Source organism: Ascaphus truei, chromosome 6 (genome assembly GCF_040206685.1).
Source record: "Ascaphus truei isolate aAscTru1 chromosome 6, aAscTru1.hap1, whole genome shotgun sequence".
In the NCBI taxonomy this organism is placed as follows: domain Eukaryota; kingdom Metazoa; phylum Chordata; class Amphibia; order Anura; family Ascaphidae; genus Ascaphus; species Ascaphus truei.
The window spans coordinates 33,321,602-33,344,420 of NC_134488.1; the positions used below are offsets into that span (position 1 = coordinate 33,321,602).

Consider the following 22,819-nt stretch of genomic DNA (forward strand, 5'->3'; position numbering starts at 1 on the left):
GGGAGACCATTAAGTCTGGCATTATATACTGTAATAATGTGTGAATGAGGGCTCTGTGTGTTCATGTTTGTGTATTCCCTTATACAGCTTCATAACATCGACTGTAGATCATTAAGGTTGGGGCGGTTAGTTTTCATTTTGTTGTGCCTACAGGTGGCCGAGCCACCAGTGCTGAAGCAGGGATATCCATAAAAGCTGTCATGTTTGTGGCACGTGAGGACTGAGTGCGAGACCCCTGCTGTAGGGTATGGGGGTTCAACGTGGCTGCTACAATAGCAGAGAGCAGGATAAGGGAGCAGTGAGCGCTGGTTATTCCAGTCTATCTCCATGTGCAGTATCAGTATGGGCTGCAGAGCTGACTTCCACCAGAACCACATCTATCCCCCACCTGCTGGGGATCTCAGGCTGCGATGCTCTGCAGTGTAACCCCTTCCCAGCCAGACCCGGGGCAGTAATGTGCATTCACTTTCTGGTAGCACACAGGACACGAGCAGGACTGCATCATGGCACAGAGGGGAGACACTGCCCTCCGTCCCACTTAAACATACCAACCCCTCTAAACAAGACAATTACACTGCACACGTCCAATAAATACATAAGCAATTGTGTAATTCATATCTTGTTTATGGCATATCGATGCATGGGCAGGTGTACAGCATTATACACACACACACAATATTTTATACACACACTTCCTGTTTGCTACAGTCACTTATTACTTGCTGCCAACACTCACTATATAACGCGGCTGGTGTTTGTGCAGCCTTACTCCTTCCACACAGCACGGAGTGATGTACACGTCTCTCGCTGAGACTTCTGGGAAGAGAAGCTCTGCAGCATGACCTATCACACACTGGTAATAAAAGCTGCAGTGAGGGTGTGATGTGGGTGAGTGCTTTCACTTTAATGTAACCTGGAGCCTCCACGGGACGGATAGTACTTTAATGTCAGCTCCTTTTCCGGGGGGCGCAGGAGAAGGGGATTCAGTTAAACTTTGCCTTGGAGAAGTCCATTTCTGGGTGCTGCTCCATGAACCTGCAATAAAGACCAGCAACATTAGGGGGACTGACCCTTTACACCTGGGGTGGGTAGCTGCAGTCCTCAAGCCCCCAACAGGCCAGGTTTCCAGAATATGAAAAAAATATGTTGTATGGTGCACAGCAACAAAACCAGGTCGTGTGGCAAATAAAACATCGATTTGTTACAACTGCATTAAAAACGGCAAGAGTACAGCCCTCCTACGCGTTTCGCGCTTGCAGGCACTTTATCAAGGAGTTACCTAATGTTAAAAACAAACATTTTATACACAATCCGTAACAAAATTTTGCGCCAAAAACCAATTCTTACCCAACGTGCAACCGTCCTACGACTGCACCAATCCCACGAGTCGCATATCGAGGAGAGGCGGGACTAAATGTGGGTAACTAGGACGCGGTGTAGTCGTAGGACGTATGCGACTCGTGGGATTGGTGCAGTCGTAGGACGGTTGCATGTTGGGTAAGAATTGGTTTTTGGCGCAAAATTTTGTGTTACGACCTGGTTTTGTTGCTGTGCACCACACAACATATTTTTTTCAATTCTTGGACTGTAAATGTGTTTGCGCGCGTGAGGCCCACAGGGGACTAACAGTGAGTACGTCCGCTTTAAGGAAAGCCCTAAGGAGAGGGGAATGGATCAAACCTTCACCAAGGGATCAATATGTTCTTCATGTGTTATTGAATTGGAGTAATTATATCTCAATTATATTGTGTCCCCTGTGTGATTAAAACCTCTGTATGGATTGACACGAAGGGTCACAGCTTTTGAGCTCCCAGACAACCCTATTCAGGTTTCCAGAATATCCCTGCTTCAGCATAGGTGATGCAGTCAAAGATTGAGCCACCTGTGCTGAAGCAGGGATATCCCAGAAACCTGCCCTATTGGTGGCCTTTCAGGGCTGCGGTTGACAACCCCTGCTTTAACGCATGAAACAAGCGGCTTTGGTCCTAGGTGGGACAGATCCTTTTACACCACTGGGTCAGTGGGGCCCTACACAGGACTATCCCTGCATTGTAAAACACCCCCCCGCCCCTCCTCACTTCTTCAGGATGTCCTGCTTCTTCTGCTCCTCCGAGGTCGGGAGGCCCATGGATTTCTGTCTCTGATCATACATCATCTTCTCCACCATACTGCGCGTCTCCCCATCCAGATCAGACAGCTGGGGGAGAGCGCCGCGTTACACGTGGATGGGGGAGAGCGCCGCGTTACACGTGGATGGGGGAGAGCGCCGCGTTACACGTGGATGGGGGAGAGCGCCGCGTTACACGTGGATGGGGGAGAGCGCCGCGTTACACGTGGATGGGGGAGAGCGCCGCGTTAGACGCGGATGGGGAGAGCGCCGCGTTACACGTGGATGGGGGAGAGCGCCGCGTTAGACGCGGATGGGGGAGAGCGCCGCGTTGGACGCGGATGGGGGAGAGCGCCGCGTTGGACGCGGATGGGGGAGAGCGCCGCGTTGGACGCGGATGGGGGAGAGCGCCGCGTTGGACGCGGATGGGGGGAGAGCGCCGCGTTGGACGCGGATGGGGGAGAGCGCCGCGTTGGACGCGGATGGGGGAGAGCGCCGCGTTACACGCGGATGGGGGAGAGCGCCGCGTTGGACGCGGATGGGGGAGAGCGCCGCGTTACACGCGGATGGGGGAGAGCCCCGCGTTACACGCGGATGGGGGAGAGCGGCGCGTTCCACGTGGATGGGGGAGAGCGCCGCGTTGGACGCGGATGGGGGAGAGCGCCGCGTTACACGCGGATGGGGGAGAGCGCCGCGTTACACGCGGATGGGGGAGAGCGCCGCGTTACACGCGGATGGGGGAGAGCGCCGCGTTACACGCGGATGGGGGAGAGCGCCGCGTTACACGCGGATGGGGGAGAGCCCCGCGTTACACGCGGATGGGGGAGAGCCCCGCGTTACACGCGGATGGGGGAGAGCCCCGCGTTACACGCGGATGGGGGAGAGCCCCGCGTTACACGCGGATGGGGGAGAGCCCCGCGTTACACGTGGATGGGGGAGAGCCCCGCGTTACACGTGGATGGGGGAGAGCGCCGCGTTACACGTGGATGGGAGAGAGCCCCGCGTTACACGTGGATGGGGGAGAGCCCCGCGTTACACGTGGATGGGGGAGAGCCCCGCGTTACACGTGGACGGGGGAGAGCGCCGCGTTACACGTGGATGGGGGAGAGCCCCGCGTTACACGTGGACGGGGGAGAGCGCCGCGTTACACGTGGACGGAGAGCCCCGCGTTAGACGTGGACGGGGGAGAGCCCCGCGTTAGACGTGGACGGGGGAGAGCGCCGCGTTACACGTGGACGGGGGAGAGCGCCGCGTTACACGTGGACGGGGGAGAGCGCCGCGTTACACGTGGACGGGGGAGAGCCCCGCGTTAGACGTGGACGGGGGAGAGCCCCGCGTTACACGTGGACGGGGGAGAGCGCCGCGTTACACGTGGACGGGGGAGAGCGCCGCGTTACACGTGGACGGGGGAGAGCGCCGCGTTACACGTGGACGGGGGAGAGCGCCGCGTTACACGTGGACGGGGAGAGCGCCGCGTTACACGTGGACGGGGGAGAGCGCCGCGTTACACGTGGACGGGGGAGAGCCCCGCGTTACACGTGGACGGGGGAGAGCCCCGCGTTACACGTGGACGGGGGGAGAGCGCCGCGTTACACGTGGACGGGGGAGAGCGCCGCGTTACACGTGGACGGGGGAGAGCGCCGCGTTACACGTGGACGGGGGAGAGCGCCGCGTTACACGTGGACGGGGGAGAGCCCCGCGTTACACGTGGACGGGGGAGAGCGCCGCGTTACACGTGGACGGGGGAGAGCGCCGCGTTACACGTGGATGGGGGAGAGCGCCGCGTTACACGTGGATGGGGGAGAGCCCCGCGTTAGACGTGGATGGGGGAGAGCCCCGCGTTAGACGTGGATGGGGGAGAGCCCCGCGTTACACGTGGATGGGGGAGAGCCCCGCGTTACACGTGGATGGGGGAGAGCCCCGCGTTACACGTGGATGGGGGAGAGCCCCGCGTTACACGTGGATGGGGAGAGCCCCGCGTTACACGTGGATGGGGGAGAGCCCCGCGTTAGACGTGGATGTGGGAGAGCCCCGCGTTACACGTGGATGGGGGAGACCCCGCGTTACACGTGGATGGGGGAGAGCGCCGCGTTACACGTGGATGGGGGAGAGCCCCGCGTTAGACGTGGATGGGGGAGAGCGCCCGCGTTACACGTGGATGGGGGAGAGCCCCGCGTTACACGTGGATGGGGGAGAGCCCCGCGTTACACGTGGATGGGGGAGAGCGCCGCGTTACACGTGGATGGGGGGAGAGCGCCGCGTTACACGTGGATGGGGGAGAGCGCCGCGTTACGTGGATGGGGAGAGCGCCGCGTTAGACGTGGATGGGGGAGAGCGCCGCGTTACACGTGGATGGGGAGAGAGCGCCGCGTTACACGTGGATGGGGGAGAGCCCCGCGTTACACGTGGATGGGGGAGAGCCCCGCGTTACAAGTGGATGGGGGAGAGCGCCGCGTTACACGTGGATGGGGGAGAGCTGCGCGTTACACGTGGATGGGGGAGAGCCCCGCGTTACACGTGGATGGGGGAGAGCCCCGCGTTACACGTGGATGGGGGAGAGCCCCGCGTTACACGTGGATGGGGGAGAGCCCCGCGTTAGACGTGGATGGGGGAGAGCCCCGCGTTACACGTGGATGGGGGAGAGCCCCGCGTTAGACGTGGATGGGGGAGAGCGGCGCGTTAGACATGGATGGGGGAGAGCCCCGCGTTACACGTGGATGGGGGGAGAGCGCCGCGTTACACGTGGATGGGGGAGAGCCCCGCGTTAGACGTGGATGGGGGAGAGCGCCGCGTTACACGTGGACGGGGGCGGGAGAGAGCGCGCCGTGCTCCCCGTGTGGGGGTGGGAGAGAGCGCGCCGTGCTCCCCGTGTGGGGGTGGGGGCGGGAGAGAGCGCGCCGTGCTCCCCGTGTGGGGGCGGGAGAGAGCGCGCCGTGCTCCCCGTGTGGGGGCGGGAGAGAGCGCCCCCGTGTGGGGGCGGGAGAGAGCGCGCCGTGCTCCCCGTGTGGGGGCGGGAGAGAGCGCGCCGTGCTCCCCGTGTGGGGGCGGGAGAGAGCGCGCCGTGCTCCCCGTGTGGGGGTGGGAGAGAGAGCGCCGTGCTCCCCGTGTGGGGGCGGGAGAGAGCGCGCCGTGCTCCCCGGTTGGGGGCGGGAGAGAGAGCGCCGTGCTCCCCGTGTGGGGGCGGGAGAGAGCGCGCCGTGCTCCCCGTGTGGGGGTGGGAGGGAGAGAGCGCGCCGTGCTCCCCGTGTGGGGTGGGAGAGAGAGCGCCGTGCTCCCCGGGTGGGGGCGGGAGAGAGAGCGCCGTGCTCCCCGTGTGGGGGCGGGAGAGAGCGCGCCGTGCTCCCCGTGTGGGGGCGGGAGAGAGCGCGCCGTGCTCACCCGTGTGGGGGGCGGGAGAGAGCGCGCCGTGCTCCCCGTGTGGGGGTGGGGGCGGGGAGAGAGCGCGCCGTGCTCCCGTGTGGGTGGGAGAAAGCGCGCCGTGCTCCCCGTGTGGGTGTGGGGGCGGGAGAGAGCGCGCCGTGCTCCCCGTGTGGGGTGTGGGGGCGGGAGAGAGCGCGCCGTGCTCCCGGGTGGGGGCGGGAAGAGAGCGTGCCGTGGTCCCCGTGTGGGTGGGAGAGAGCGCGCCGTGCTCCCCGTGTGGGGGGTGGGGGCGGGAGAGAGCGCGCCGTGCTCCCCGTGTGGGGGTGGGGGCGGGAGAGAGAGCGCCGTGCTCCCGTGTGGGGGCGGGAGAGAGGCGCGCCGTGCTCCCCGTGTGGGTGTGGGGGCGGGAGAGAGCGCGCCGTGCTCCCCGGGTGGGGGCGGGAGAGAGCGTGCCGTGGTCCCCGTGTGGGTGGGAGAGAGCGCGCCGTGCTCCCCGTGTGGGGGGTGGGGGCGGGAGAGAGCGCGCCGTGCTCCCCGTGTGGGGGTGGGAGAGAGAGCGCCGTGCTCCCCGGGTGGGGGGCGGGAGAGAGAGCGCCGTGCTCCCCGGGTGGGGGTGGGAGAGAGCGCGCCGTGCTCCCCGTGTGGGGGTGGAGAGAGCGCGCCGTGCTCCCCGTGTGGGGGTGGGAGAGAGAGCGCCGTGCTCCCCGTGTGGGGGTGGGAGAGAGAGCGCCGTGCTCCCCGTGTGGGGGTGGAGGAGAGCGCGCCGTGCTCCCCGGGTGGGGGTGGGAGAGAGAGCGCCGTGCTCCCCGTGTGGGGGGTGGGAGAGCGCGCCGTGCTCCCCGGGTGGGGGTGGGAGAGCGCCGTGCTCCCCGGGTGGGGGCGGGAGAGAGCGCGCCGTGCTCCCGTGTGGGGGCGGGAGAGAGCGCCGTGCTCCCCGTGTGGGGGCGGGAGAGAGCGCCGTGCTCCCCGTGTGGGGGTGGGAGAGAGCGCGCCGTGCTCCCCGTGTGGGGGTGGGAGAGAGCGCGCCGTGCTCCCCGTGTGGGGGTGGGAGAGAGCGCGCCGTGCTCCCGTGTGGGGGTGGGAGAGAGCGCGCCGTGCTCCCCGTGTGGGGGTGGGAGAGAGCGCGCCGTGCTCCCCGTGTGGGGGTGGGAGAGAGCGCGCCGTGCTCCCCGTGTGGGGGCGGGAGAGAGCGCGCCGTGCTCCCCGTGTGGGGGCGGGAGAGAGCGCGCCGTGCTCCCCGTGTGGGTGTGGGGGGCGGGAGAGAGCGCGCCGTGCTCCCCGTGTGGGTGTGGGGGCGGGAGAGAGCGCGCCGTGCTCCCCGGGTGGGTGTGGGGGGCGGGAGAGAGCGCGCCATGCTCCCCGTGTGGGGGCGGGAGAGAGCGCGCCGTGCTCCCCGTGTGGGTGTGGGGGCGGGAGAAGAGCGCGCCGTGCTCCCCGTGTGGGTGTGGGGGCGGGAGAGAGCGCGCCGTGCTCCCCGGGTGGGGTGGGAGAGAGCGCGCCGTGCTCCCCGTGTGCGGCGATCATTACCTTGGAGTTCTCCGGGTTTATTTTCTTGGTGTTTATCTCCGGGTCGGTCTGCACGATGCGACTCCACCACTCCATCACATTAATCTGTGGGGGGGACAGGAGGCGGCCATGCTGTCACATGCACAGCGTCTTGCACACAGGTGTAGTGAGCACACTGTGTGTGTGGGTGGGGGAGGGGGTGGGGGAGGGGGAGAGGTTGTAGAGACAAGCAGGGGCAGAGGTCAGTACAGGAATAGCAGAGGGGGCTGCTGGACAGGGTGTATATGCTGGACAGGGTGTACATGCAGAACGGTGTGTACAGGAACAGCAGACGGAGCAGGGACACAGACAGCACCCCCTTTCCCCCCATACAGGGGATACATGGATATATTTAGGACACCCCCCCCCCCCTCTCTCACCTTCTCCAGGTGTATAGTCACCACCTTCCCGTCTTCTATTAACCACGAGCACTCCTCCACCTTCACCTCGTTACACAACTCCCCGTCCACCAGGGGGCGCTGCCCTCTCAGCCCCACGGTCAGGTGCTTCCTGCGGATATCGACCTGCACGTCTTCCCCTTTAGTCGGAAGGAGACGGGGAACGGGATCGCCAGCTTTGGGAAGGGGGGGGGGGGCGTGGGGGTTTAGAACGTTGCGTTATTTGCCAAAAATATGCACCAGAATCCACTAACTTGTCAAATAATGGAAACAATGTGCCAGACACTACTACATCGCCAAATATAACTGCAAGCGCACACCGCCCTCCCTCCTCCCCCCCCGCAAGCACACCGCCCCCCCCCCAAGCACACAACCCTCCTCCCCCCCCGCAAGCACACCGCCCTCTTCCCCTGCAAGCACACCGCCCTCCTCCCCCCCGCAAGCACACCGCCCTCCTCCCCCCTGCAAGCACACCGTCCTCCTCCCCCCCGCAAGCACACCGCCCTCCTCCCCCCCCCTGCAAGCACACCGCCCTTCCCCCCCCCGCAAGCACACCGCCCTCCTCCCCCCCGCAAGCACACCGCCCTCCTCCCCCCCCCTGCAAGCACACACCGCCCTTCCCCCCCCGCAAGCACACCGCCCTCCCTCCTCCCCCCCGCAAGCACACCACCCTCCTCCCCCCCCCCCCGCAAGCACACCGCCCTCCCTCCTCCCCCCCGCAAGCACACCGCCCTCCCTCCTCCCCCCCGCAAGCACACCACCCTCCTCCCCCCCCCCCGCAAGCACACCGCCCTCCCTCCTCCCCCCCCGCAAGCACACCGCCCTCCTCCCCCCCCCGCAAGCACACCGACCTCCCCCCCCCCCGCAAGCACACCGTCCTCCTCCCTCCCCCCCGCAAGCAAACCGTCCTCATCCCCCCCCCGCAAGCACACCGTCCTCCTCCCTCCCCCCGCAAGCACACCGTCCCCTCCTCCCCCCGCAAGCACACCGTCCTCCTCCCTCCCCCCGCAAGCACACCGTCCTCCTCCCTCCCCCCGCAAGCACACCGTCCTCCTCCCCCTCCCGCAAGCACACCGTCCTCCTCCCCCCCCGCAAGCACACCGCCCTCCTCCCCCCCTGCAAGCACACCGTCCTCCTCCCTCCCCCCCGCAAGCACACCGTCCTCCTCCCCCCCCCAGCAAGCACACCGTCCTCCTCCCCCCCCAGCAAGCACACCGTCCTCCTCCCCCCCCGCAAGCACACCGTCCTCCTCCCTCGCCCCCGCAAGCACACCGTCCTCCTCCCTCGCCCCGCAAGCACACCGTCCTCCTCCCCCCCCAGCAAGCACACCGTCCTCCTCCCCCCCCGCAAGCACACCGGCCTCCTCCCCCCCCCCGCAAGCACACCGGCCTCCTCCCTCCCCCCGCAAGCACAACGGCCTCCTCCCTCCCCCCCCACAAGCACACTGTCCTCCTCCCCCCCCGCAAGCACACCGCCTCCTCCCTCCCCCCCGCAAGCACACCGTCCTCCTCCCTCCCCCCGCAAGCACACCGTCCTCCCCCCCCGCAAGCACACCGTCCTCCCCCCCCGCAAGCACACCGTCCTCCTCCCCCCCGCAAGCACACCGTCCTCCTCCCCCCCGCAAGCACACCGTCCTCTTCCCCCCCCCCGCAAGCACACCGTCCTCTTCCCCCCCCGCAAGCACACCGTCCTCCTCCCCCCCGCAAGCACACCGCCCTCCTCCCCCCCGCAAGCACACCGTCCTCCTCCCCCCCGCAAGCACACCGTCCTCCCCCCCCAGCAAGCACACCGCCCTCCTCCCTCCCCCCGCAAGCACACCGTCCTCCTCCCTCCCCCCCGCAAGCACACCGCCCTCCTCCCCCCCGCACTCCTCCCCCCCACAAGCACACCGCCCTCCTCCCCCCCGCAAGCACACCGCCCTCCTCCCCCCCCCGCAAGCACACCGCCCTCCTCCCCCCCCCCCCCCACAAGCACACCACTTAATGTCACTTACATCCACCTCGGACAGGGTCTGTGCCCAGCGATAGTGGGGAAGGTCGGCTCCGTTCCCAGAGTTTGGCTTTATTTTGCCTTTGTCCTTCTCATCCTCCTCCTCAGAGTCTGTGTCCTGGACAATACAAATGGACGGCAGCTAAAACTCACTCTGATCTCCCCCCCCCCCCGTGCATTCACCTGTGTCACATCTCCCCCGAACCTGCCACACCCTCCAGCTGCAACACAAGCGCTTCTAGCGCAGCACGCTCGGGTAGGGGGGGGCGCAGGGGAGCGGTGCTGCACGCTCTGGTAGGGGGGGCAGGGGAGTGGTGCTGCACGCTCGGGTAGGGGGGGGCAGGGGAGCGGTGCTGCACGCTCGGGTAGGGGGGCGCAGGGGAGTGGTGTTGCACGCTCGGGTAGTTGGGGGGGCAGGGGAGCGGTGCTGCACGCTCGGGTAGGGGGGGGCGCAGGGGAGCGGTGCTGCACGCTCGGGTAGTTGGGGGGGGCAGGGGAGCGTTGCTGCAAGCTCAGGTAGGGGGGGCAGGGGAGCGGTGCTGCACGCTCGGGTAGTTGGGGGGGCAGGGGAGCGTTGCTGCAAGCTCAGGTAGGGGGGGCAGGGGAGCGGTGCTGCACGCTCGGGTAGTTGGGGGGGGCAGGGGAGCGTTGCTGCAAGCTCAGGTAGGGGGGGCAGGGGAGCGGTGCTGCACGCTCGGGTAGACCGCTCGGGTAGTTGGGGGGGGCAGGGGAGCGGTGCTGCACGCTCGGGTAGGGGGGGGGGTGCAGCGCTCCCATCCAGTCACCTTCTTTGGCTCGGCCGGATCCTCTGCTTTCTCCGGCGCCTTCTGGTCCCGCTCCTCTGCTTTGGTCTGAGTCAAAAATAATAAAATAAAAATTTGGCGCTGACTTAAGAGGAAATCAAACCCCTCCCAAGTCTGTGTTTTCACCCCCTCATTTCTTTCTATTGGCTCTGTGAGGAGCACAGGGTGCAGAGCGATTAAGGACACTCTTGATTGAAATACAGAGGCTCCCACAGATGTAGAATTTGTCAATAATTTCCAGGGAGAAGCCCAATCTTTGCTTTCAGCATGGTTACAGCTAGTTATAAAAGGTGGTCTTGTAGCCGTTATGGGGGACTGCACCGTAACGGTGGGTTACCCCCTTTCCATGACCATCGTTTGACAGCACCCCCGAATTCTGTAGCGCAGTACAGCGGTGTGTGAGGATCCCCGTAGAATTACAACAGATATGGACAGGCTCGCTAGATCCCCAAGAGCTCACAATCTAATCCCACCTGCTCAATCTCCTTCTGGAGTCTCTCCGCCTCCTCGTCCGTTAGCTCCGTGATCCTGGGCTCGTTCGCCTCCGCCGCCGCTTTCTGCTTCGCCGCCTTCTCTCGCCGCTCTGCCTGCTCCTGTCGCTCTGCTTCCTTCTGCTCCCGGGACGCCCGCGCCAGCTGGTTGTGGTGGCTGAACACCTGGTGGATGAGCTGGGGGGGGGGGGGAGAGATACTGTTGTCACCAGGAGGGTCCTCACTGCCCCTTCTCTGCCATGCAAATATACACTCAGTTGCTGTGCTTCTTCCACTGGGCGGCTGATCCATGCACCCCCCACCCTTTCAGCAGTGAGGTGTTAAGCGGCCTCCCTCCCGTCCTTACCTTCTCGGCCGCGCCGCTCTCTCCACCCACGAAGAAGTCAGTTTTGCGCCTCATGAAGCTGAAGAACGTGTTCACCAGCTGAGGAGGAGAGACAGCGAGTGTTTGGTAGCCCACCACACCAGACGCGAGCCCGCCACGCCACCCAGGCGCGAGCCCGACCCGCCGCCCCAGATGCGAGCGCGCCCCACCACACCGCCCGTGCCCCAGGCGCGAGCCCAGCTACCCAGGCGCGCGCCCGCCCCACCGTAGCCCCCAGACGCGAGTCCCCCCGCCGCTCCCATTTCTTGCTCCCGCGTTACGATGGGATATCCAGCTTCATAGCGACCACTGAATCCCACCGAGCGGCTGTGACATTCTGCGCTACCAGTGGCTGGGATAACCTCTGCTGCGCGTGGTGTGTATATATACATAACCTTTCCCAATGTAGGGGAGGTGGTGGAGACCTCAAATGTGAGGTTTCTGCCAGACTCTTCAATAAGTGATGGGCAGAGAGGCGACGAAATGTCAACCGATTTGATCTTTGGCTTCCTATTAGGGAAGTGCCCAAGTAAGCGGCAGCCGGCTTTATAACTAGAACGTGCGCAATTATTTCCTACCATATTAGTAGCATTAGAGGTTAGGGAAGGGCGAGGCTCAACAGTCTCTTATTCTGCTGCAAGCTGTCTTATTCTCGGGTCACCGGGTAACCTCCTCCTTTATCCAAAGCCCTTTGGAATCCCCACTGTTCTAACTGCTTCCTTCCCTGCGGGGTCTTTACCATGAACCCCCGAGCCTGCGGGCAGCACCTCCTCACACCGAGGTGAGCCTCTCTCCAGGCTCAGAGAATGACCTCTTCGTGTAGCACTTGTTGCTCTGAAATATGCTTCCCTCCTGTACTTTTGTATTTAAAAGTTTCCATCATATCCCCCCTCTCCTCTAAGCTGCACACTAAGGGATTTTAGCCTTCCCTGGTGAGTTTTATGGTGTAGACCAGGGGTGCGCAAATAGGGTGCAGGGGGCGGCATTTGCAGAGCGCCGCGCTCTTCCCTGAGGCATTTAAATTAAATGCCGGGGGGACGAAGCGAGGCCTCTGCAACCTACTTACCGGGACTCAGCCGGCTTCTGGACACGTTGCCATGGTAACATGCGTCACATGATGCTGCTGGCTCACGTGATGTCACATGAGCTGGTGCGGCATTTGACGCCTGTTCACAGGAAAGGTGGGGGCGCGAGCCCTTCCCTATACACCCTAACACCCCGCTGCCAATACCTCTCCCTATACACCCTAACACCCCACTGCTAATACCTCTCCCTATACACCCTAACACCCCGCTGCTAATACCTCTCCCTATACACCCTAACACCCCGCTGCTAATACCTCTCCCTATACCACCCCGCTGCTAATACCTCTCCCTATACATCTAACACCCGCTGCTAATACCTCTCCCTATACACCCCGCTGCTAATACCTCTCCCTATACATCCTAACACCCGCTGCTAATACCTCTCCCTATACATCCTAACACCCCGCTGCTAATACCTCTCCCTATACACCAGCTAGTGAGGGGGAGGGTAATTAATGGGGCAGCTAGTGAGGGGGAGGGTAATTAATGGGGCAGCTAGTGAGGGGGAAGGAATTAATGGGGCAGCTAGTGCTAATTGATGGGGCAGCTAAAGATGGGGAGGGTAACTGATGGGGCAGCTAGTGAGGTGGAGGGTAACTGATGGGGCAGCTAGTGAGGGGGAGGGTAACTGATGGGGCAGCTAGTGAGGGGGAGGGTAACTGATGGGGCAGCTAGTGAGGGGGAGGGTAACTGTATGGGGCAGCTAGTGAGGGGGAGGGTAACTGATGGGGCAGCTAGTGAGGGGGAGGTAACTGATGGGGCAGCTAGTGAGGGGGAGGGTAACTGATGGGGCAGCTAGTGAGGGGGAGGGTAACTGATGGGGCAGCTAGTGAGGGGGAGGGTAACTGATGGGGCAGCTAGTGAGGGGGAGGGTAACTGATGGGGCAGCTAGTGAGGGGGAGGGTAACTGATATGGCAGCTAGTGAGGGGGAGGGTAACTGATGGGGCAGCTAGTGAGGGGGAGGGTAACTGATGGGGCAGCTAGTGAGGGGGAGGGTAACTGATGGGACAGCTAGTGAGGGGGAGGTAACTGATGGGGCAGCTAGTGAGGGGAGGGTAATTAATGAGGCAGATAGTGAGATGAGGCAGATAGTGAGGGGGAGGTAATTAATGAGGCAGATAGTGAGATGGGGTAATTGATTAGGCAGATAGTGAGATGGGGTAATTAATGAGGCGGAGGGTAATTAGTGAGGCAGATAGTGAGATGGGGCAGGTAGTGAGGGGGAGGTAATTGATTAGGCAGATAGTGAGATGGGGTAATTAATGAGGCGGAGGGTAATTGGTCCCTCATGGGGATGGGTGGATCTCCGGGTCCCTCACCTCCTGCACGCCGCCCTCGTGTTGCTGCGCCATTGCCAGCAGCATCCCGTCAAGCGCTCGTCCTCCGGCCCCGCCATGCTCGCCGGCTCCCGCAGACACGCTCACACACCTCCCGGAGCACACCGTTTCCGGGTGCCAGATAGCCCCGCCCCTTCCGCAGCGCACAACCTATCAGCGCAGAGCCCGGGCTTAGCGCGCGGATCAATGAGTGGAGGGAGTAGCGGTTGATGCACGCGCGCTGAAGCGGTTGCCAGAGCAACGCGACAGAAACTTCGAGAGTCAGAGTTCCGCTATGCAGCCGTGATTGGTCAGCACGGGGCGGATTGAGCATGTGCGGGGAGCAGCAACCAATGAGAGTACAGGGCAGTCTCGGGTCATTCTCACTGTGAGGGCAATATATAATAGTTTTTCCAGTAAGATGGCGGCGCATCGGGTAACAAGGCTCTCTCTTCCTCTAGTAAGATGGCGGCGCATCACATGACAATGCTCTCTCTTCCTCTAGTAAGATGGCGGCCCGACTCAGGATCAAAGCAACACATCTCCTAGAAAAATGGTAGCCCATCCACTGATCGACTTATTTTCCCCTAGTAAGATGGCGCCCCATCCCAAAATCAGAGCACCTAATCCACCACTAAGATGGCGTCGCATCACATGACTGAGCTCTGTCTCCCCCAGTAAGATGGCGGCAGTTGGTGACCCGGTGCTATGTATAGTCAGCAGAATACCCCGTCGTTTCCGTGCGGCCCAGCTCCGCCACTACTTTAGCCAGTTCACGGAGAGCGGCGGCTTCGTGTGTTTCCACTACCGGCACCGACCCGAGCGGCGGCCCCGGGATGGAGGCTCGGATGGTGGGGGAGGTCCGGAGGATGTGGGGACCTGCTGCTGCCTGGTGTCCGTGCGGCCGGAGCGGGCCCAGGCCTTTCTGCAGATGTATGCCGGGAAACCGTGGCTGGATACGGACGGGAAGCAGGTCCCGGGGCGGTGTGATATCCGCAGGGTGCGGGGGGGACCGGAGACAGGTACCTGCAACCGGGGGGGGGCTGGTATATACAAGGGGTCTAGTTATACAGGGCAGGGTGGGGCATTATTTGGGGGAGGGGTGCCCTGTGTCAATATTTGGGAGTCTCCAATGATTGTCCTTTGTCTCATTTTGGGGGGCTTTAACTTTTAGTACTCTATCATTATTTGGAAGGTCTCTAATTATTGGAGTCTATCATTATTCGGGTGCTGTCTAATTATTTGAATGGGTGCTGTCTAAGTATTGGTGTGTGGGAACTAATTTTTGGGTGTCTTCCCCTCTCGCAGACCCGCCAGATTTCCCATATAAGACCCGTCAGGAGCTACAGGGCAGGAGCTCTGTGGAGGAGCAGCGGGTGACACTGGCAGAGCTGCGCAGGGCGTCTGAGCTGAACCCTCCAGCACTCATGCAGCAGGGGAATGTGGGCACCCCCCTGGGGGTCTTCCTGCAGCTGATCCGCTCCTGTCGCCTCCCCCCTCGTCTCATCACCAGGCTGGGGTTACGCTTCCCTGGCTCTGGCCGGCTGTACGCGCGGGTTCCCTTCAGCTACGCGGGAACAGAGATGACGAGGGGCGCGGAGCGGGTGTACACCGCCAGCGGACAGGAGATCACTGCTGGGGGCCAGCACAGGAGGAAGTAGAGAAAGCGAGGAGAGGGAGCCCGTGGCCGAGTCACACTCTGAGGATGTGAGTGCAATGATATGGGGCACATATGAGACAGTCTGTACCCCCCCCCCCCCCCTGCGGAATGACACAGAGAGAGTGGAGCAATGGGACATAGTCTGTCTCTTCCACCGCAGGGTGACACAGACAAAGGCAATGGTGGCGTCTTCCCCTACCCCTGCGCGGTGACAGAAAGGGAATGTGTCTGATTTAGCTTCTGTCCCTCCCATCGCAGTGTGACAGTATCAGGGAGCTGTGGGACATGGGGCCAGTGCACACGCAAGGTGATAGAGAGGGCACGCCCCTCCCACTGCAGGGTAACCGCCATACCCAGCGCCATGTTTCTTGTCCTTGTGCAGGACGATGACACATGCGAGGAGTGGGAGCGCCATGAGGCTCTGCACGAGGACATCACAGGGCAGGAGCGCTGCGAGGAGCGTCTGTATGAGGAGGAGGTGGAATTGAAGTGGGAGAAGGGCGGCTCCGGCCTCGTCTTCTACACGGACGCACAGATCTGGAAGGAACAGGAAGGAGGTACGTCACCTAGCTGAACGCAGCCGCACTGCGGAGCAGTCTGCATGCGGCACGCTCTGCAGGGCGGGAATCCTAATCGGGAGAGGGTTCTTTTAAAACTAAGGCTGTCTCACATTTTAATCTGGTCTGTAACTGATACATACGCCTATAATATATATATATTAGTGAAAGCACTGTATGTTTGCCTGCCTGCCTGCATGCATGCATGCATGCCTGCCTGCTGGATGTCCGGTGTCCCTAGCGGCAATCTCATTGGTCCCTTGGCCCGCCCGGCCCCCGCACACCTCTCATTGGCCTCACACACTCACACCACCCCCTTGGCCCGCCCCCCACACCTCTCATTGGCCTGAGGCGGAGTGACGGGCCAAAGGTCCAAAAAAATAACTAACACACACACACACACACACACACACACACACACACCTCTCTCCCCTCTCCAAATCACCTTTTCCCCCTCCCCAGCGGCATCACCTCTTCCCCCTCCCAGCGGCATCACCTCTTCCCCCTCCCCAGCGGCATCACCTCTTCCCCCTCCCCAGCGGCATCACCTCTTCCCCCTCCCAGCGGCATCACCTCTTCCCCTCCCCAGCGGCATCACCTCTTCCCCCTCCCCAGCGGCATCACCTCTTCCCCCTCCCCAGCGGCATCACCTCTCCCCGCTCCAAATCACCTCTCCCGCTCCAAATCACCTCTCCCCCCTCCCCGCTCCAAATCACCTCGCTTCCCGCAGCTGCCACGCGGCGCGTAAGATGGCGGACCCCCTTCCTCCCTCGCGGCGCCGAGTCAGACGGTGGCGGCGCCCGGAAGTACAGGTAGGTGTCGCTCCCCCACCTCCGGCGCCAAACGGAACTAAAGAAAGGGCGCATCAACTGAGGTGTGTGTGTGTGTGTGTGTGTGTGTGTGTGTGTGTGTCACTGTCCACTGCCCCCCCCTCCTATCCACTGCCCCCCCTCCTATCCACTGCCCCCCCCTCCTGTCCACTGCCCCCCCCTCCTGTCCACTGCCCCCCCCTCCTGTCCACTGCGTCCCCCCTCCTGTCCCCCCTCCTGTCCACTGCCCCCCCCTCCTGTCCACTGCCCCCCCCCCTCCTGTCCACTGCCCCCCCTCCTGTCCACTGCCCCCCCCTCCTGTCCACTGCCCCCCCCCCTCCTGTCCACTGCCCCCCCCTCCTGTCCACTGCCCCCCCCTCCTGTCCACTGCCCCCCCCTCCTGTCCACTGCCCCCCCTCCTGTCCACTGCCCCCCCCTCCTGTCCACTGCCCCCCCTCCTGTCCACTGCCCCCCCTCCTGTCCACTGCCCCCCCCTCCTGTCCACTGCGTCCCCCCTCCTGTCCACTGCGTCCCCCCTCCTGTCCCCCCTCCTGTCCTCTGCCCCCCCCTCCTGTCCACTGCCCCCCCCTCCTGTCCACTGCCCCCTCCCTCCTGTCCACTGCCCCCTCCCTCCTGTCCACTGCCCCCCCCTCCTGTCCACTGCCCCCCCCTCCTGTCCACTGCCCCCCCCTCCTGTCCACTGCCCCCCCCCCTCCTGTCCACTGCCCCCCCCCTCCTGTCCACTGCCCCCACCCCCCTCCTGTCCACTGCCCCCCCCCTCCTGTCCACTGCCCCCCCCCCTCCTGTCCACTGCCCCCCCCCCTCCTGTCCACTGCCCCCCCCTCCTGTCCACTGCCCCCCCCTCCTGTCCACTGCCCCCCCCTCCTGTCCACTGCCCCCCCCCTCCTGTCCACTGCCCCCCCCCTCCTGTCCACTGCCCCCCCCCTCCTGTCCACTGCCCCCCCCCTCCTGTCCACTGCCCCCCCCCCCTCCTGTCCACTGCCCCCCCCTCCTGTCCACTGCCCCCTCCCTCCTGTCCACTGCCCCCCCCTCCTGTCCACTGCCCCCCCCTCCTGTCCACTGCCCCCCCCCTCCTGTCCACTGCCCCCCCCCCCTCCTGTCCACTGCCCCCCCCCCCTCCTGTCCACTGCCCCCCCCCCCTCCTGTCCACTGCCCCCCCCCTCCTGTCCACTGCAGGAATGCAGGGGGAGGAATCCATGCCTTTGAGGCGCCCCCCCCCCCTCCCTTTGACGCCCCCCCCCCTCCCTTTGACGCCCCCCCCTCCCTTTGACGCCCCCCCCTCCCTTTGACGCCCCCCCCCCCTCCCTTTGACGCCCCCCCCTCTCCCTTTGACGCCCCCCCCTCTCCCTTTGACGCCCCCCCCCTCTCCCTTTGACGCGCCCCCCCCTCCCTTTGACGCGCCCCCCCCCCTCCCTTTGACGCGCCCCCCCCTCCCTTTGACGCCCCCCCTCCCTTTGACGCCCCCCCCTCCCTTTGACGCCCCCCCCTCCCTTTGACGCCCCCCCCTCCCTTTGACGCCCCCCCCTCCCTTTGACGCCCCCCCCTCCCTTTGACGCCCCCCCCTCCCTTTGACGCCCCCCCCTCCCTTTGACGCCCCCCCCCCTCCCTTTGACGCCCCCCCCCCCTCCCTTTGACGCCCCCCCCCTCCCTTTGACGCCCCCCCCTCCCTTTGACGCCCCCCCCCCTCTGACGCCCCCCCCCTCCCCTTTGACGCCCCCCCCTCCCTTTGACGCCCCCCCCTCCCTTTGACGCCCCCCCCCCTCCCTTTGACGCCCCCCCCTCCTTTGACGCCCCCCCCCTGCCTTTGACGCCCCGCGCGCACACACTGACTGACTGCCGCACGCACGCACACACTGACTGACGCGCACACAAAGCCTGACTGACGCACGCACACACTGACTGAGGCACACACTGACTGTGTGTGCGTCAGTCAGTCTGTGTGTGTTTGTGTTTCTGCCTCAGACTCACTGACGCGCGAGCAAACACACAGTGACTGACGCACACACGCTACATGAAGCTGTAAAGGAGGGAGGGAGGGGGGGGGACTGGATTGATGTGAATGGGGGACAAACAGAGAGAGGGGGGAGGAGAGAGAGGAACGGGAACATTACATCCCGGGCAACGCCGGGTCTCTCAGCTAGTAATATATATTATCTCTAACTGTGCATGCAATGTCTTGTATATAATTATAATCCCGTTCACTTATGTAACTGTAATTGTAACTATGTATTATTTGGCATCATAACTCTGTGCCCAGGACATACCTGAAAACGAGAGGTAACTCTCAATATATTACTTCCTGGTAAAACATTTTATAAATAAATAAAATAAGGTATAGGGAATTGCTATAGACCAGGGGCGGCCAACTCCAGTCCTCAAGGGCCACCAACAGGTCAGGTTTTGAGGATATCCCAGCTTCAGCGCAGGTGACTCAGTCAGAATGATTGATGACGTCATTACGTCAGAGGGGCGGGACATCGCGTCGCGATTGGAGCGCTTCCTATCCCCTGCAGCCTTCCGAAATGGGCTTTGCGATCATAGCATTTTGTAAATAGTTGTTTTTATCACGAGCGCACCTCTGGCTGTTATAATTTGAGCACCCGGTCTTCAGCTGTTGGTGCCCGGCCACCCATATAGAGGTCTGCCCGTGGAGTAAGGACGAATGTATCCCGTGATACCTACTTGGCTCATGTTAACAGGCACTACTTGTGCACTGTTCTGCTATCTACACTATATATGGACGCACACATGACTATATGTCTTATGTTATCAGGCACGCTATCGTGCATTGTGTAAGCAGCTATTGATCCTGCCTCCCCATACTGCCTGCACGCAGGCAGGGCATCCTAAGGTCCTCATTGTTGGATCTATGCATTTGAACAGGCACTATCTGTGTATTGTCATGGTATTATTGATACACCTGTGACACATATATTCACTGTGACTACTCACCTGTGCTTATGTTTGTATATGCCCTCCCGGGAGAACACTGCGGTAGCCCTACGAGCATTAAGGGGAGCTAGTCATGCTGCTTTAGGTGCCTTAACCTATCTATGTTACTCCACGATTTGGAGTTTTCACATGTTAACAGGCACTACTAGTGTACTGTTTTTAATAACTACTGATACGCACTGATATCTGTCTCTGGGCCTCATATTTGTCCACTGTGACTATCTACCTCTGTGTGGACGTGGCCATATCCCTAACTTAGGGTATATAACTATATCACCTACTATACACTACGGTGGGGCGTATACTGATCTGGGCAGCTGCTCACATCAGCAGTAGTTTCACCTAGGAGTTTAGATAGCACAGGGACTGCTTCTCTGGATCACTCGTCCAATTTTAACTTTGCTGTATACTGGCTCAATCATTATCACAATTGACACACAGCGTTCCCAAATATTTTATTGTTTAGAGTTACGACTCAAATAAAGAAGATACAGTTTTATTATTCACTCCACATCCCTCTACATCAACACATGGTATCTGGTTTACCTGTTCTACCATTCAGTGCGCGAGTGCTCTCCTTGGGGTTCTTATTCTACCAGAATGATTGAGCCGCCTGTGCTGAAGCAGGGATATCCCTAATACCCGGCTAGTTGGTGGCCCTTGAGGACTGGAGTTGCCCAACAGTGCTATAGTGCCCCTCTCGTCCTCGCCCCCTTGCCTCCTCTCAGATTTTGACGAGCAGACGGCTGACGATTGGGACGTTGATATGAGCGGATATGTACGAGGCCGGCGCTGGAGACAAGGACGCCCGAGACTTCCTGAAGATGCGCCTGGAGGGGAGGAGGCGGGAGGGGCTTCGGGGGCTGCGGAAGCGAGCGGGCTGGGGGTGTTCGAACGACACACCAAGGTGAGCGGGGGGGGGGGAGATGTAAAGAGAGATACATGATGTCTGTGGGGTCCAGACTGGGGGATAGACGTCTTATGGGGGGGATTTCCGGGCTTTACTTTTTCATGTCCGTGATGCTATTAGGGCGATAACCTACCTCCCGGGTGCCTTATAGCAGGTATTATTGCCTGATTGTAACCCACCACCGGAGTGCATTATTGTGCCCCTGATGAAGCCGATTAGAAACGTGCGCCTGACGTCACCTCGTGTGTCACTGGCCCATCGGAGAGGTGTGTGCGGGGGCTTGGGGAGACTGCGTCCGTGGGAAGCACAGCGCTCTGGCATAGGAGTTTGCTATTTCATTTTGCCTCTGTCAGTTCTCACCTAGCAGAGACAGTATCAAGATATATGAGTCAGATACCGCACCAGAGATTATACATGCGTGCCCCATATCGAATAATCTCTATATATGGTATCTAGAGGTAGGACTGTTTGTGAGCCTAGAGGGATTATTCTACCCCAACTAACTTATATTTTATTATGTGCCAATTCCAATCACCAGGTGTGTTGAGCCTCACCCACTAAATTGTGGGCCCCGCTATCAAAATGACTTCCAAGCGGATTCATTGCATGTCTTATTTCTCTCTGCTCTAAATTGGTAACGGAACGTGGGCGCTCCTGTAGTTAATTAGGCAGGGGTCACTGAAACGGATATAAGAGCAGCACGAGGCCTTTCTCCTTCGTGTGCAATCCCACGTGTACTCATACTGACGTACAGTAAAGTGTACAATATCTGATGCTACCTGTGGTGCGCACACACGTTACGGCTTTCTATTTAAGCGCACACCCATCGACATTTCTAAAGGATTTTATCAACTTTCTTTTTGCCGTTTTTCAAAGGACGCGATTTATTTTTAAACATACAATTGAAGTATATAATTTTGACTCCTGTAGGGTGTTCTGCAGTGCAGCCAAACGGGAATCCTTTTCATTCCAGTAACTTATTGGGCAGACGTTAAACTGTCACAGTCACTTCTTATCTGCGATGTTTCGCAGTATTCCTAAGTGCCTTATTGCTCCTATATGACTTCCTGCCGGTAATCCGCCTCTAGTGACTGTAACCGTTGGCTGCAGTAACAACTTGTCAAGTGTCTAATACTTTGCGACAGTATACCCACTGAGTGCCTTATAGCCTCTCTATAACAACTTTATTACAGCAGCGACAACTCTGTATAGTACCTTATTTTTCTTTATGGAGACATTGTAATAGCTTATCAGAGTGATGGTAACCTATCTCCTTGGTGCCTTATTGCCCCATAGGCATGCAATAACCGGTTACTGCAGTAGCTGTGTATGCTGTTTACAGCACTATACACACACTCTCGCTCTCCTCTCTCCCCCATTTCCCCCACTTTCAGGGCATTGGCCGGAAGGTGATGGAGCGCCAAGGTTGGAGGGAAGGCAGTGGTCTGGGTGCCAGAGGGGCAGGAATGCCAGAAGCCCTGGAGAACGAGGGGAAGAAACCCAAGTGCAGACGGGGCCTAGGGTAAGTGCGTAGGGGAGGGTGGGAGGCCTGCAGGTGAGCGTGGGCCTGGGGAGGGGAGAGGGTGTGAGGCCTGGAGAGGTGAGGTGGTACAGGGGTCCTGATGATTTGTCCCTTGCAGGTACCATGGTGAGAAGCTGCAGAGATTCTGCTCCTTGCAGAGGAAACCCCCCAACATCATCTCCACGGTGTATGACCAGCCACGGGCAGAGGACAGGGGAGACACTCTGCTCCGACGCCAGCCCCCCACAGCCATGAAGTACCGGGGTTACAGAGCGGGCACTGGGGGCATGGACTTATCTGGGGCACAATTGGGCACCTGAGAGAACCACGCAGTGTGGATACACAGAGCTGGCACTTGAGGTTTCTGAGACAACCCGACGTGACTCTGAAAGCTGGCACAACATGGCGATGGGAGGTGCCCCATCTCTCGCCCCCCCCCCTTTCTCACACACCTTGGCATCAGAGACCATGAACAGGGTCTAAGCTGGCTGACCATGGCAAATGTGGGCAGCTGGGAGAGAACCTGCACACACCTTGGCATCAGCGACAACATTAACAAAGAGTGAGGTGGCGCAGAGGTGAGACTGAGGGGCCCACCTGTACTGACACATCTGCCCGTGTTATCGTGCCACTCATGGATTTCAGAAGCCCAACACGGGCCCGGGCACAAGCTTTGCAGTCGCCTCATGGGCATTTTTGGCGCTTTGCTGGCAGTTTGGTCTGATCTTGTTCCCATCGCTTGGTGTTTGTAACTTGTTAGTATCTTGCAGGGACTGGTTTCCCAGCGAGACCTTCACTCTCATTTTTATTGTATTTTCTGAATAAATTTTTTATATTTGTATTGTTTGTAGTATATATCCTGCTGGCACCAACCTCCTGCAGTTCCATGTGTGGTGTGAGGGTGATCATTAAATGGGAATATTCTGACC

General features: G+C 61.1%; 2 protein-coding genes across 2 annotated transcripts; one reads left to right on the forward strand and one right to left on the reverse strand.

Annotated features, from left to right (window-relative positions):
- Positions 1 to 603: 603 nt before the first annotated feature.
- On the reverse strand, positions 604 to 13,780 carry LOC142496865 (nuclear migration protein nudC-like). Its single transcript, XM_075603899.1, is given in 10 exon segments — positions 604 to 1,035; positions 2,079 to 2,197; positions 6,995 to 7,078; positions 7,393 to 7,547; positions 7,550 to 7,586; positions 9,404 to 9,517; positions 10,185 to 10,250; positions 10,676 to 10,870; positions 11,040 to 11,117; positions 13,463 to 13,780. Coding segments are annotated over 10 exon segments (945 nt in total). The 5' UTR covers positions 13,508 to 13,780; the 3' UTR covers positions 604 to 983.
- On the forward strand, positions 13,676 to 22,731 carry LOC142496864 (G patch domain-containing protein 3-like). The gene is given in 10 exon segments (XM_075603898.1): positions 13,676 to 14,049; positions 14,138 to 14,481; positions 14,768 to 15,098; positions 15,100 to 15,166; positions 15,502 to 15,676; positions 20,187 to 20,236; positions 20,238 to 20,310; positions 20,313 to 20,365; positions 21,763 to 21,890; positions 22,009 to 22,731. Coding segments are annotated over 9 exon segments (1,419 nt in total). The 5' UTR covers positions 13,676 to 14,049; positions 14,138 to 14,141; the 3' UTR covers positions 22,211 to 22,731.
- Positions 22,732 to 22,819: the final 88 nt, after the last annotated feature.